The sequence below is a fragment of the Aedes albopictus genome, chromosome 2 (genome assembly GCF_035046485.1).
Source record: "Aedes albopictus strain Foshan chromosome 2, AalbF5, whole genome shotgun sequence".
NCBI lineage: Eukaryota > Metazoa > Arthropoda > Insecta > Diptera > Culicidae > Aedes > Aedes albopictus.
In genome coordinates this window covers 489,095,741-489,110,422 of record NC_085137.1, presented here as the reverse complement: position 1 = coordinate 489,110,422, position 14,682 = coordinate 489,095,741, and the positions used below count along the sequence as shown (strand labels likewise).

Sequence of the window (14,682 nt, the reverse complement as noted above, 5' to 3'; positions counted from 1 at the left end):
CAGAGGGATTCCTGAAGGAATTCCCAGAGGGATTCCTGGAGGAATTCCCAGAGGGATTCCTGCAGGAATTCCCACAGGGATTTCCAGAGGGATTCCTGGAGGAATTATTTCTTTATCATGGAATTATTTCCAATAATTCTTCCAAGAACTCTTCCTAGAATTCTATCATGAATTCGTCCAAGAATTCTTCCAAAAATTCTTATAAGAATTCTTCAAAAAATTCTTATAAGAATTCTTCCAAAAATTCTTATAAGAATTCCTCCAAAAATTCTTGCAAGGATTCTTCCAAGAATTCTTCCAAGAATTCTTCCAAGAATTCTTCCAAGAATTCCTCCAAGAATTCTTCCAAGAATTCTTCCAAGAATTCTTCCAAGAATTCTTCCAAGAATTCTTCCAAGAATTCTTCAAGAATTCTTCCAAGAATTCTTCCAAGAATTCTTCCAAGAATTCTTCCAAGAATTCTTCCAAGAATTCTTCCAAGAATTCTTCCAAGAATTCTTCCAAGAATTCTTCCAAGAATTCTTCCAAGAATTCTTCCAAGAATTCTTCCAAGAATTCTTCCAAGAATTCTTCCAAGAATTCTTCCAAGAATTCTTCCAAGAATTCTTCCAAGAATTCTTCCAAGAATTCTTCCAAGAATTCTTCCAAGAATTCTTCCAAGAATTCTTCAAGAATTCTTCCAAGAATTCTTCCAAGAATTCTTCCAAGAATTCTTCCAAGAATTCTTCAAGAATTCTTCCAAGAATTCTTCAAGAATTCTTCCAAGAATTCTTCAAGAATTCTTCCAAGAATTCTTCAAGAATTCTTCCAAGAATTCTTTAAGAATTCTTCCAAGAATTCTTCAAGAATTCTTCCAAGAATTCTTCAAGAATTCTTCCAAGAATTCTTCAAGAATTCTTCCAAGAATTCTTCAAGAATTCTTCCAAGAATTCTTCAAGAATTCTTCCAAGAATTCTTCAAGAATTCTTCCAAGAATTCTTCAAGAATTCTTCCAAGAATTCTTCAAGAATTCTTCCATGAATTTTTCAAGAATTCTTCCAAGAATTCTTCAAGAATTCTTCCAAGAACTCTTCCAAGAATTTTTCCAAGAATTCTTCAATTCTTCCAAGAATTCTTCAAGAACTCTTCCAAGAATTTTTCGAATAATTTATTAAGAATTCATGGAAGACATATCTCAAGAGCTATTCCATGAATTCTTCCAAGATTTTTTCCAAGTTTTTTTTCTAAGATTTTTTCCCAAGATTTTTTCCGATAATTATTCCAAGAATTTCTCCAAGAATTTTTCCAAGAATTTTTCCAAGAATTTTTCCAAGAATTTTTCCAAGAATTTTTCCAAGAATTCTTCCAAGAAGTCGGGGAAAGCTTTTCGTCAAACGGAAAATTCTCCACTGGGTGTTATATGTTGTGGCTTGTCTAATGTTGGTAATGTTCAGTCTGTGCAGCCTCTGGCCGAAGACGGTGTAAATGTGTCCTGTAAATTTCGTTGGAAATGTTTTTGGCAATTCTCTCTACATTTTAAATGGATTTCATTCGGTATTTTCCTATTTCTCAGACAATTTCATTGAGGATTTTTTTTTTCAATTTCTTTGAAAACTCCTCCGGTAATTCTTTTAAGAATGCTTTCGGCAATCCAGATGTAACTTGCTGCGAAAATTCATTTAAATTTCTCAGCCAAATCTTTTGAAGACTTCTTCGATTATTACTTTATGAACTTCTTTAGAATTTACTCTGGAAATTTCCTCAGCAATTTTCTTTTAGAAATATTCCTTGTTAATTTATTATATAAAATATACGGTAGCTCTTTTAGAATTCATGTGGGCATTCCTACAGAATTTTCTTAGAAATTACATCGGCATTTTTTTTAAATTATTTCTCAATTCCTTCGACAATTTCTCAAACAATGCATTCGAAATTTTCTCTGGTCTGGTCTTTGGAAAATCGATCGTTAATTTATTGGGAAACAAACAAATTCTTCTGAAAAATCTCTGAGAATTCCTTAGAAAATTGGTTTATGAATACTTGCAGAATTTTCTTAGAAAATGTGTTTGACAACTCCTTTGCAATATTTTTCGTCAAATTCAATTTTCGAAGGAGATTTTAAAGGAATTGCTGAACAGCAAAGGAACTCCCAAAAACATCCCCGAAAAAAATCTCGATGTGCCACCGAATTTCGGAGGAATAAAATTAAATACAATGAAATTATAAAGAATCATAAGGAATTACAATAAAATGGCCGAAGAAGTTTGCAAAGGAATTTAGGGGCCCAGATGGAGAGGGGTGTCAGTGACCATTTTGTCAATTTTAAATTGAGCATATTAAAATATTCTTCAGATTTCAATCTTTCAGGAACTATTTTAAGATTATTTTCATGATTTTAAGAAAAATTACAATAAATCGGAGAAAATTGAGCCGATTTTGAAACTCCATACACTTTGTATGGGATGAAAAATTGATGAAATCCTTCAAACAGCATTTACTGGAAAGTGGGTTTTTGTCACTTACACCCCTTTGCTTCTAATGTCGAAGGAGTTTCAGAGGAATTGCCGCTGAAATTTTAAAACAAAATTCCGAAGAAATATTTGAAAAAAATCCAATGAAACTACCGAAGAAAATCTCAAAAATAAAATCCAAAGAAATCCTCAACGAAATTGCCAAACCAATATACAAACGAATTGCCACAGAAATTCCCAAAGACTATAGCGAAGAAGTTGCAAAGGAATTTCCGAAAATATCTCTAAGAATATTTTCGAAGTATTGTTCAAACCTCAAAGGAATTGACGAACCATTGTCAAAAGCTTTACTTATGGTGAAACTGAATGAATTTCGCCATTTTTTTTTTGGTTTTCATTTTTTTTTTTACTTATTTTTTTTACTTATTCGTTTATTTGGAAGGCTCGGGCGTCACATGGGCATAACTGAGCCGAAATCTTTTGTTTTTACAACCCACTGGGACTTGGCCTGCTTCGCTTAAACTTAGTGTTCTTTAAGTGTAGAATTAGATCTAAGTTAAAATACACATAAATAAAAAAAAAAAAAAAAAAGTGTTCTTTGAGCACTCCCACAGTTATTAATTGAAGGGCTTTCTTTGCCTGCCATTGCATGAATTTGTATATTGTGAGGCAAGTACAATGATACACTATGCCCAGGAAGTCGAGAAAATTTCCCCGACAGGAACGGGAATCGAGCCCGCCGTCTCTGGATTGGCAATCCATAGCCTTAACCACTAGGCTAACTGGAGACCCCTTCATACACATTTAGAGGAAGGATCAAGGTATCTTCAGATTTTTTTTTCCTGGTGGAAAATATTTTTCATTTTCACAAAAACCATATTTGAGAAAAAAATGGAATAAAATGATTTCTGTAAAAACGATGATTGTAATTGTTTGATTTCTACCACCAATCATTGTAAAAATAGGTATGAATTGAAAAACCATGATGGGAAGATCCATGGGAAGATCAAAAATGAAAAACGGTCATTCGTAACGTCATCTTGCAAAGCCAAATACTTCCATGTTCTCTGAACGCAACGACTATCAAAAAGCGTATTGATGTAGAAACGTTCTGAGTCCCTATGTTTTCAAAGAACCGTTTCAATGATGCGGAACCAGGTTCTCGTTTCACATCCAAATCACACAAAACAAACAGAACATATTTTCCAATGAACCCTGAAAATAGAACCCCTCCGAGAACAGAGCTCTACCCCGATCACCGGTTCACCGAAAGCTCGTCGTCTTTGATGTGCAGTGACGACATGCCATGTGTTGCCACAGGAAGCACACCAAGCGTACGTATGACGTCTCCAGCAAAAACAACAACAACAACGGACGATCCTGCTGTTGGAGCAGCAGATTAAAGAACAAGGTAAATTTCACGGATCACTGAAATGTTAATTTCCCCGCTTTTTCCTCAAGCTTGACTAACAAACTCTTCGCGTTCAAACAGAACTCGGATGCAGACACTCGAAAATTATTCAACCAACTGCAAAAACACCGGTGGGATGCTTCCGCCGAAAGTCGGATCACCAAAAGTTTTCCCATCCGCTGCTGAAATGTCGCTCAAAGTACAATTATAACTGCATTAACAATGGTGCGTGAAATTTGCAAACTGTAGCTGTAGTGTACTTACTGCTACTTGTACCTCTTGGCGCAACTTTTGCGCTTGTATTCTCTGTGGCTGTGCATTCACCGAGAAGGGAAATCAAATCTACTTAAATAAGTGACGTTATGGCGCGGCGCTGAAAATGTGCAGGAACCGGAAGCGAAACTCTCAAACTCTGGTGAGAGTTGAATGCTCATTTTATTTCCTGTATGTTTTCGCGGGATGTGCATTTTGTGTGTGGCACATGAATGTTATTCGAATCGCACAAAGTGGGATGCATTTTGTGGAGTCGATTTATGAAGATTCTATTCTTTTTTCTGACTCTTCAATTTGGCGTTCTTTTGAGCAGTTCAACAATTACTCTTTTGACGACAATATTTGACCGTATGAAGTTTTATATTGTTTGCAAAGCACAATGATATATTGCCCAACAAGTTTATTCAATTAATGATGGATTTTCAAGTATATTTGAAACACAAGCCACTAGGAAGTGCGGTAACTGCCTAGTTGATTGGAACGGCACCGACGCACACAGGCGTAAATGGGCCAAATTCCTGGCCATAAGTCGAAAATTTTTTTTGAGGGTTTTCCAGAGTCTAATATTTTTTAAAGATAAATGAAGTAATGCTTCATCATGTGGAAATCAATAAAATACTTTGGGATGCGTATTTTTTTTAAGAATAAATGCCGAAATTTGACGATTTTCTCTACTGTTTTTTTTTTCATTTGCATCATAACTCATCGAAAGAACTTCAATTATCGAAATATTGACAGTTATAAAAAATAACTGAGTATGTAACACAGTTCTCCTGATAAGGATGTATCATTTAAACAAAAAACTTCACCTGGTTTCATTTATTTTGCTCTCTTACAGAAGAGTTTTCATAATCATGTTTTATGTCAATTTTGAACCATTTTCAGCATTCAAAAAGTTTTCAGATTCTGCAGCATTCCGCGATCTGTATAAAATTACAATAAAATATAAGGCATATCCTTTGTGAATCGCAAGAGAACGGGTACCAGAAAATACCAGACGAAAAAATAAAACATTTACAAATTTACACCTTTTTTACTAGTTTTTAGTAACAATTTAGGTTTACTTTAGAAAAGCAACTTCGTTTCGACTACTTTTTCAATGAATGGCCACTCATTTTCGGTAGATAGATCATAGCAGAATACAAATCTGGTCTTCTATCTCTTAACAAAATGTGTCAAATGGAATTAATTTAGTAAATTTGAGCAGAAATCTCCATACACCGATAAACGCCTAAATGTATGCAATGCCGTAGTAATCTAATGTAGCTAGAACTGTTGTGTTCAAAATTTGTTATAAAAAAAATCAAAAACAACTCAAATAAAGAGCTCACTATTTGTAGCATGTAGTCATATGTTGATGCACCGTTAAGAAAATATTTTCAGATAAATAATGTTTTTATAGCTAAACTCATTGAGTTTTTCACTTTGAGTTAACACTCCACGAAATTACTTTTATGTATAAAGTTGTGTTAAAATGCCATGTTTTAATAGAAAAATTCAAACTGATATATTCCACACGGCTTCTATCATCATGTTCACACTCCTAAAATTTCAATCCATGCTTAATTTTTGAGTTTTGATGTGTTTTCCAGGGCACTATAAAAGTTACCCCAAAATGAAAATGTGATTCCCAAAATATCTAGAATTTCTATGAAACGAGGTGGCCCTTGTTTCCAAACAATATTTTTCATGGAAATATAATTATTTTTCAGTTCTCTGTTGTTAAATAAAAATGTTCGACGCTTCAAGCGATTTTTGGGGGTGAAAATAAACGTTGTCCTTAGAGAGGTTATAAGAAATCATTTCTAGCCTTTAAGTGGATTAATATGGCTATTTATAATCCAAAATGCTTCCTCAATATCTAAATTCATATTTTATCTCTAGTACATACATAATACACCATAAAAACGTGTTAGAACTTTTTGGCCATGAAATGAACCCTGTTACTCCAGTGTGCGACGTTACATCGAAGTCGGGAGGACAAACAGCCCCTCCAGAATAAATCTTCAGCTATATTGTTCCGAGTACATCCTTGCCCCGGAATTTCTCTAAATGCAGTTTTAAATACTCCTATACAAAAATGTTCTCTGTTTCGTAAGCCCACCCCAGAGTTTCATTGGCATCCTAAAAGAAGTAACTGGATAAAATTTCAGCCAAATCCATTGAAGTTAAGAGGTGCATCAAATCAATTTTGTGTTTTTTTTTAGTTTTTTCGAACCTAATAAAATCATAACTACACTAAAACTTGTGTAAAAAATAATTCTTTCAGTACAAATTGAAAGATATACTTGTTTTCTACAAGTTCTTCGAACAACGTTTGCCAATAAAAGTAAAGCAAAAATATGGAATTATCACATTTGTAATCAGAAAAAACTTAAAAAGTTGATTTTGTCATAAATTTTGTTCTGGAACACCCTTATACAGGGTGTTAGGTTCGTGAGTGCAAACTTTTTAAAGGGTGATAGAGGACCATAAATGGTGAAGAAAAATGTTCTACGCATATGGTCAAATCCCAACCGTTACGTAGTTATTGAACTTCCAATGTTGTTGACTTTTATTGTCTTAACAGGCTATAACTTAAAAATGGTCAAACTTATCGCAGTTTTTTGGCCCTTATTCGAAAGATTATTGATTTTTTTTATCAAATGGCATCTTTGAATCGATTGGTTTAGCTAAATAACTAAGTTTTCTAGAGCAAATAGCTCAAAAGTAGTGTGTTTTAATTTGTTTTTGACAATTATCTTTGAAAAATGCGTAATAAATTGAGATTTTTTCTGATGCAAAGTTGTGGCCCCTGTTTTACTTTACAATTCGTTCTTTGACATCAAATTTCTATCTCTTATCGTTTTCTTGCAATTTTGATTTAATCATCACATTTTTGATCAAAAAATTGCAACTTTCAAGGAAAACACTTTTTTGCGCACTGTGCCGCACATATCAATCAAAATTGCAAGAAAACGATAAGAGCTAGAAGTTTGGTGTCAAAGAACGAATTGTAGAGTGGAACAGGGGCCATAACTTTGCCGAAGAAAGAATTTAAATTTATTACGAATGTTTCAAAGATAATTGACAAAAACAAATTAAATCACACTACTTTTGAGCTATTTGCTCTAGAAAACATAGTTATTCAACTAAACCAATCGATTCAAAGATGCCATTTGATAGAAAACTCAATAATCTTTCGAATAAGGGCCAAAAAACTGCGATAAGTTTGACCATTTTCATGTTATAGCCAGTTAAGGCAATAAGAGTCATAAACATGGGAAGTTCAATAACTACGTAACGGTTGAGATTTGACCATATGCGTAGAACAATTTTTTTCACCGTTTATGGTCCTCTATCACCCTTTAAAAAATTTGCACTCACGAACCTAACACCCTGTATACACAATAAGTTGAATATTCCAAAACGGCATCATATTCTCTGATGTTTTGTGGATATTTGCTTTTTTGACATCAATGCTGTAGGAGTTGAGCAAAATTAATTAAAATTCGTGAAAGCCAAATGTGTCCTATAAACTACAGGGGATAGACAAAATGATCGGGACAGGCAAAATTTTCACTTTTCAAAAAATGTTCAACTAGCTGTAATTTTTCGAAAAGTACATCAAATATTCTCAAATTTTTACTGTAAGTTCATCAACTAGATGTGTATCAGTGGTCAAAATTAGAAAAGATCGGGCGATTCTCCACGAAGTTATAAAGATTCTTGAAAAAGGTAGAATTATCCGATAGCAAACTATGAGCTGTTATATCTCCAGATTCAATGAACCGAATGCAATGAAATTTTGACCATTTATGACTTATATAATGAGCTATGAAAAACCATTGACTAAATTCAATATTTTTAACACGGAAGAAAATTATAACGATGAGATTATTTTTCTAATAAAACACCAAATTATCCAAAATATCAACATCGTTTCATAATTCAAGATGCAAATTATAGTTCATTTAAATTCTCTCTAATTGTCTTATACATAAATGTGTTTTGAAGAAAAGTAACAACATAGCCACCAATAAATTTGAAAAGTAATAGAAGGCATATTAATAATAGACCAATTTCCCAAAAAATCGTGAAAAAATTAAAATCGCTATAATTTTGTCTCTTGTTAAAAATTTCAAGTTAAGTCAAATGTTTCCAGAGTTCATTATATAAGTCTTGAATGGTCAAAATTTCATTTCAATCGGTTCATGGAATCCGGAGATATAACAGCTCAAAGTTGGCTATCAAATAATTTTACCTTTTTCAAGAATCTTTATAACTTCATGGAAAATGGTCCGATCTTTTCCAAATTTGAACCACTGATACACATCTAGTTGATGAACTTACAGTAAAAATTTGAGAATATTTGATGCACTTTTCGAAAAGTTACAGCTAGTTGAACATTTTTTGAAAAGTGAAAATTTTGCCTGTCCCGATCATTTTGTCTATCCCCTGTACCTTCTCGGGGGCAACCATACAGTGCATATACTCATCTCAGAGCATAATCTTATAGAAATGTCACTTGACGTATTCCCGGAAGGATCCATGGAAGAATGTTTGAAAGTATTCTCGTAAAAGCCATTAAACTATCACTGGAGGAAACCCTCGAGGTGTCCCTGTAAAAATTTCTGATGTGAATCCCTGGAGAAATTCTTGAAGACTTTTTGTATTTCCGAAGAAATCTGAAATGATGGAATTCTTGGAAAAATTCTGGAATTTACGTGGACGAATAGCTAGAATGCCTTAAAACATAAATGTCTGGAGGAATTTAAGAACAAATTCCTAGAGGAATTCGTGGTGAATTTTTTCACGAAATTTCGGCAAGAAACCCTGGGAGAATTCCAATAGAGTCTGCTCTTGGTGACTTTCCTGGAGAAAAGTTGTTTGAAGTATGTCACAGTGACTGTAATAGTAGTTTACGCAACAAGGTGCAGAATGAAGATTTTTACAGTACGAGTCGTACATTTATCCAACGAGGCTTGTCGAGTTGGATAATTACGACGAGTGCTGTAAAAATCGAGTAAAGAAATAAAGAAATAAATAAAGCATCAAGAAGTTGATCAAAACTGAAAACAGTTCTGTAATGGTTCATTACGCAACGCAAATCAGTGCTGTAATGAACCATTACAGCACTGCTAATTTGGTGTGGGAAAGTAGGCCTTTTCCTGACAGATTTGTGTGAGGTAAAACAGCCTAATACGATGAGAAATTGCAAAAAAGAATAACACGATATATTCCTGAAAGGATCGCAGGACGAATTTCTGAAGAAACCTCTTTACAGGAATTGCACGGGGTATTCTTGAATAAATTGGATGGATTCCTGAACAAATCTGTGGATGAACTCCTTAAAGATTTCTCGAAAGAATTCCTGAATGACATCTTGAAGAATTTCCTGAGTCATGTATTCTTCTAAAATTATCTCGAAGAATTCCAATACAAATCGGTTGAGGAATTCCTCTAGAAATCCTTCAAGTAATTCAAAAAATCTTCAGGTAATTTTGAAAAAAATATTTGGTGAATCGCTGGAAAGGATTATGGACAGATTTCTGCAATTTCTGGCCGAGCCCCTGCATAAATTTTTAAAAAGGACCCGAGAGAAATTTCTGGAGGAAGCACTGCAGGATTTCTTGGAGCAATCCCTGAAGAAATTCCTGGAGAAATCTCAACAGGATTTCCTGCATGTATGCCTGCATATAAACCCTGTAGGAATCCCTGGACTAATTTCAGAAAGTAAACCTGGAGGAATACAGGTTTTTTAAACCTAGAGAAATCCCTGGATGAATTTCTGGAGGAATCTTTGGAGCAATTATCGCTTAAGGAATCCCGGGAGGAACTCCTAGACAAATTTCTGAAGGAATCCTTGGAGGAATTTTTGGACGAATTCCCGGAGGAATCCCTAGAAGAACTCTCGGGGAAATTCCTGAAGGAATTCCTGCAGAAATCCTTGAAGCAATTCCTAGAGGAATCTCAGGAGGAAATACTGGATGAACTTCCGGGCAAATTTCTAGAGGAATAACAGTGAAATGTGTGAGTATACTTGGAGGAATTCCTGGATGGATTTTTGGAGGAATCTCTAGAGTAATTCTGGGAGGGACCTCTGGAAGAATTCCCGAAGCAATCCCTAGATGAATTCCGAGGACAGTCTCTGGAGGAATCTCTGGAGGAATTCCAGGAGAAATTTCTGGAGGACTCCCTGAATCAATTCCTGGACGAATTCTGGAAGAAATTGTTTAAGTTACCTCTTTAGAAATTTCTGGAGGAATCCTTAGAGAAATTTCTGGAGAAGTGCTTGAAAGAATCCCTTGGAGAGCTCTTGGAAAAATCCCTGGAAGAGTTTCTGGAGGAATCCCTGAATTTCTGGAGGAACCTCAGGAATGCCTGGGGGAACTTCTGGACAAATTCCTGGCGGAATCACAGAGGGATTTCCTGGAGAAATCCCGAGACAAATTCTTGGGGTAATTCCGTGGAATCCTGGAGGAATCCTTGAATAAATTCCTGGAGAAATCTCTAGGTCTAGAGGAATTCTGGAAGAATCCCTGGCAAAATGTTTGCAGTAATTCCAACAGGAAATACCAGATGAATTTCTGGAGGAAATCCAGGAGGAATTCTTGGAGGAATTACTGAAGGAACAATCGGAAGAATTCCTGGGGGAATCTCTGAAATAATTGTTAGAGGAATTCCTGGTAAATACTTGTAGGAATTCCTGGTGGAATTTCTGGAAGTATCCGTGAAATAATTCCTGGAGGAATCCCTAGAGCAGAAATTTCTAGATAAATTCCTGGAGGAAACCCTGGAAGAATTCCCGGACAAATCCCTGGAAAAAATCCCGGAGCAATCCCTGGAAAATTTCCTGGAGGACTTATTGGGAAAAATTCCTGAAGGAATTGCTGTAGGAATTTCCAAAGAAATTCCTGAAGGAATTTCTGGATCAATTCCTGAGGTAATTCCTGAATTTATTCGTGGAGGAATTCCTGGAGGAGCCCCTAGAGAAATGCCTAGATGAGATTCTGGAGGAACACCTCGAATAATTCCTGGATAATTTCTGGGAGAATTTCTGAAGGAACTCTTGGAGGAATTCCTGAATCAATTCCTGGAGCAATTTCTGATGAAATTTCTGGGGTTATTCCTGGTAGAATTCATAATAGTATACCTGAAGGAGTCCCTGAATGAAATCCTGGAGGAATGCCTGGATGAACCTCTGGATGAATCCCTTTAGAAATCCCTGCAGGAACTCCTGGAAAAATGTCTGGAAAAAAAAAAACCTGCAGGAATCCTGGAGGAATCTCTAGAGAAATTGCTTGAGAAATCTCCAAAGGAATTTCTGGAGCAGCCTCTAGAGAAATCCCTGGAAGAATCCCCAGACAAATCCCTGGAGGAATTCTTGGAGGATTTTTTGTAAGAATCATTGGAGAACTTTCAGGAGGAATCTCTGTAGCAGTTTCTGAAGAAATCCCTGGAGGAGTTCTTGAAAAAACCCAGGAGGAATCACGGAAATAATCCCAAGAGGAATTACTGAGGGAATCTCTAAAAAGTTCCTGTAGGAAGTCTTGGAGAAGTTTTTGGAAGAATTCCAATTGAAGGCATCCCAAGAAGAGTTCTTGGTGACATATAAAAAAAATCCTGGTAGTTTTTCGTGAAAGAATTGTGGAAGGAATTCCCAGGTGAACCCCTGGAGAAATTCTTGGAGGAATTTCTAAAGAAACCTCATGAGGAATCCCGGAAGCAATCCTTGGTGAATCTCAGAAGAGCTTTCTTAGCAGATTCCTTGAAGAATGTAGGAATCCCTGGATAAAAGAATATTGAAGGAATAATTAGATAGACTCATAAAGGATTTTTTGCACATTTTTTTCAAATAACTCCTTGATTAAATTTTAATTAATCTCTTGTAACTTTTTTTGAAAAAATTTCTGATAGACATTCCTGCAGAAATACGTACTTCGAATAATTCACTGGAGGAATTCCTGAACCGCAAAAACAGCACTGGAACCTCTAAAGATATCCCAGGACAAATCCCCTGAAAAATGTTTGCTGGAATCCCTAGATTAATTCTTGAAGCAATCTCTGGAGAAAGTTCAGGCCCCTCCTAGACCCTCTCCAGAAAAAAATCGTAGCTACGCCAATGTTGCTATCTGGACAAAGAGTTTCAATGGTGTCCTCTGTTCCAACATCAGTAGGTGAACGTTTCGTTTCTTCAATCGTGCAATGACTAGTAGCTTCATCAGATATCAGTGCAATTCTTCCGAGATTGTTGGATATTTACAATAGTTTCCTCAGCTCTGGGTACATCATCGCAAGTATTAGTTGGTTCGAGCGGTCTGATGTCAACAGTACACGGAAGTCATCCGTACTACACGGCCGCTCCAATAGCACATCTAACACCAACGAATGCAGTAACTTCAGGAGACTTCGTTCGAGTTCTACCTCCAGGAGTTCCGCATAGTTCAGCAGTTCTCCACGGGAACGCACACTTCGGTTATTCGTCGACCTTCACAGCAAAGTATGGGATGTTCTGCATTAGAAGCCGTACGTAGTCGTCTGCTACTACCAGCATCAGTTCCATATGTGATGGAGACCGGAAATTCTGATCAGTTCGCTTCTGAAGAAAGTGAAAAACAAAAGAAAAACAACTTTTCGTGAATAACAAATTTCCCCCGATTTTTTCAAAATTTATTTCTTTTATAGGTACGAATATAAGTTCGAACACATTTTGCAATTCAAGAAATCTGTAATCATTAGATGAACCATGGACATGGAGGAATACTAGGAGGAATTTCTGAAGAAATCTGTATATGAGTTTTTGTTTAAATCTCTGGAAAAAACCCGACTGGAATCACTGGATGAAATTATGCAAGAATCTCTGGAGGAATTCCTGCAGGAATATCCGGAGGAATACCTGATGAAAACATAGAAGACATTTCAGGGAGAGTTATAAGTTTTGCATGAATTCCTGGGAACTGTTCCTGAAGAAATGTATTAACCCTAGCAGGATGTTGGGGTCAATATGACCCATACAGGCTCGCTAAATGTACACTGCGTCATCGTGATGCATCTAGTTTAACATCCTAGGAGGGTTAAGGAATGCATGCAAGGTTTTGTGGAGAACCACTGGAAGAATTTCTGCAATACTTAGAAGAATTTCTGAAGAAGTTTTTTTTTTAAATAAATCTCTGAATCAAATTTTCTAACGGAATAAGGTACACCGGGGCAAGTTGAAACGAGTGGGGCAAGATGAAACGGATTTCAATACAATTTGGAAAATTTTCCTTCATCGAAAGATAGTTTGATTAAAAAACTATGTGTTATGGCATAGGAATTGTTTATCATGATTAGATAACATTGCGTTACCCCGCTGAATCATCTTGCCCCACCCGTTTCAACTTGCTCCGGTGTACCTTACCTGAAGAAATTTGTGAAGAAAAACCAAATGTATGCATTTCTGGAGGAATTTATGAGGAAATTCATGAAGGTTTTTCTAGATAAAATGTAACAGAAATGTATGGAGCGATCTTCAGAGAACATGGAACAATTTTGGAAGGAATCAATGAAAGATTTTCTAAGCGATGTAAGAGATTTCTTCTTTTTAAAGAAATCTATGGAAGACTTTTTGTTGAGAACTGTGGTTGAATTTCTATAAAAGGTTTTCCAAAAAATCCCTGGAAGAATTTCTGAAGGAATTCTTAGAGGCATTTCTCTAGAAATCACGGGAGGGATTTCTAAAGGAATCTCAGCAGGACTTTTAATAGGAAGTCATGGAAATCTATTGAATGGTTTCTATTTTTGTAGGAATATCTTTAAGAATTTCGGATGGAAGCTCTGGAAAATTTCTAAAGAAATTCAATGAAGATTTTGCAGCAAAAACCCAGAAAAAAAAGAATGTGAAATATTGTTGATTATTGAGAAATACAAGTATCGACCCCTAGAAGAAATTATGAAGAAATCTGAAAAAAAAATTGAAAAATATATTTCAAATTTATCCCTGAAAGATTTTTTGAAAGTACATCTTCATAATTTCTTAGGGAGAAATGTCAAAAAATCCAATCTCAGTTTTGCATACAAACTTTAGACGAATGAAGCAACAATCTACGCTACATTTGTTTATCCTGGTTTTTTTCACACGCAAAATGAAGTAGATAATCCAAATCAGGCGTGTTTATTTACGAATTTTCAAGATTAGTGCTCTTGAATACGTGTGTAGTCGGCCATTAAGGCAGCCATGTTCATATTATCTGCTGTTTCACTATAAGGAAACTATCAGATAAAATCCTTAGAGAAATATCTGGAGAAATTCTTTGTCTAATTCCCGAAAAAAATTCTAGATAACTGCCTGAAAGCCTCGCTGAAGGAATTTCTGAAGCAATCCTTCGGGAAATTTTGAGAGTAATCTCCAGAAGAATTTTGAAGAATGTGATGTTCCGAGAAAACGGACGGCAGTACGTAAAAACACATGACCAATCTTAGATACTGTAAATAGTGAAATCTTGATAACATCCAAGGAAACAATAATAGCATTATCCTGTTTTCATCTAGCCTTAGGCCTTTTCGGCACCCCTCTGAGGCTGGCGC

General features: G+C 35.6%; 1 protein-coding gene across 4 annotated transcripts in view; it reads left to right on the top strand.

Moving 5' to 3' along the window:
* LOC109423294 (rap guanine nucleotide exchange factor 4) overlaps positions 1-14,682 on the top strand; it is a 957,479-nt gene that overhangs the window by 627,037 nt on the left and 315,760 nt on the right. Inside the window, exon 1 of one of the 4 annotated variants that reach the window (XM_029870608.2) lies at positions 3,453-3,861. The exons of the other annotated variants lie outside the window; for them this stretch is intronic. Within the exon in view, the coding sequence (XP_029726468.2) occupies positions 3,757-3,861 (105 nt within the window). The 5' untranslated portion in view covers positions 3,453-3,756. Of the gene's footprint in view, positions 1-3,452; positions 3,862-14,682 lie in introns of those variants that run through there. 4 annotated transcript variants of the gene reach the window in all.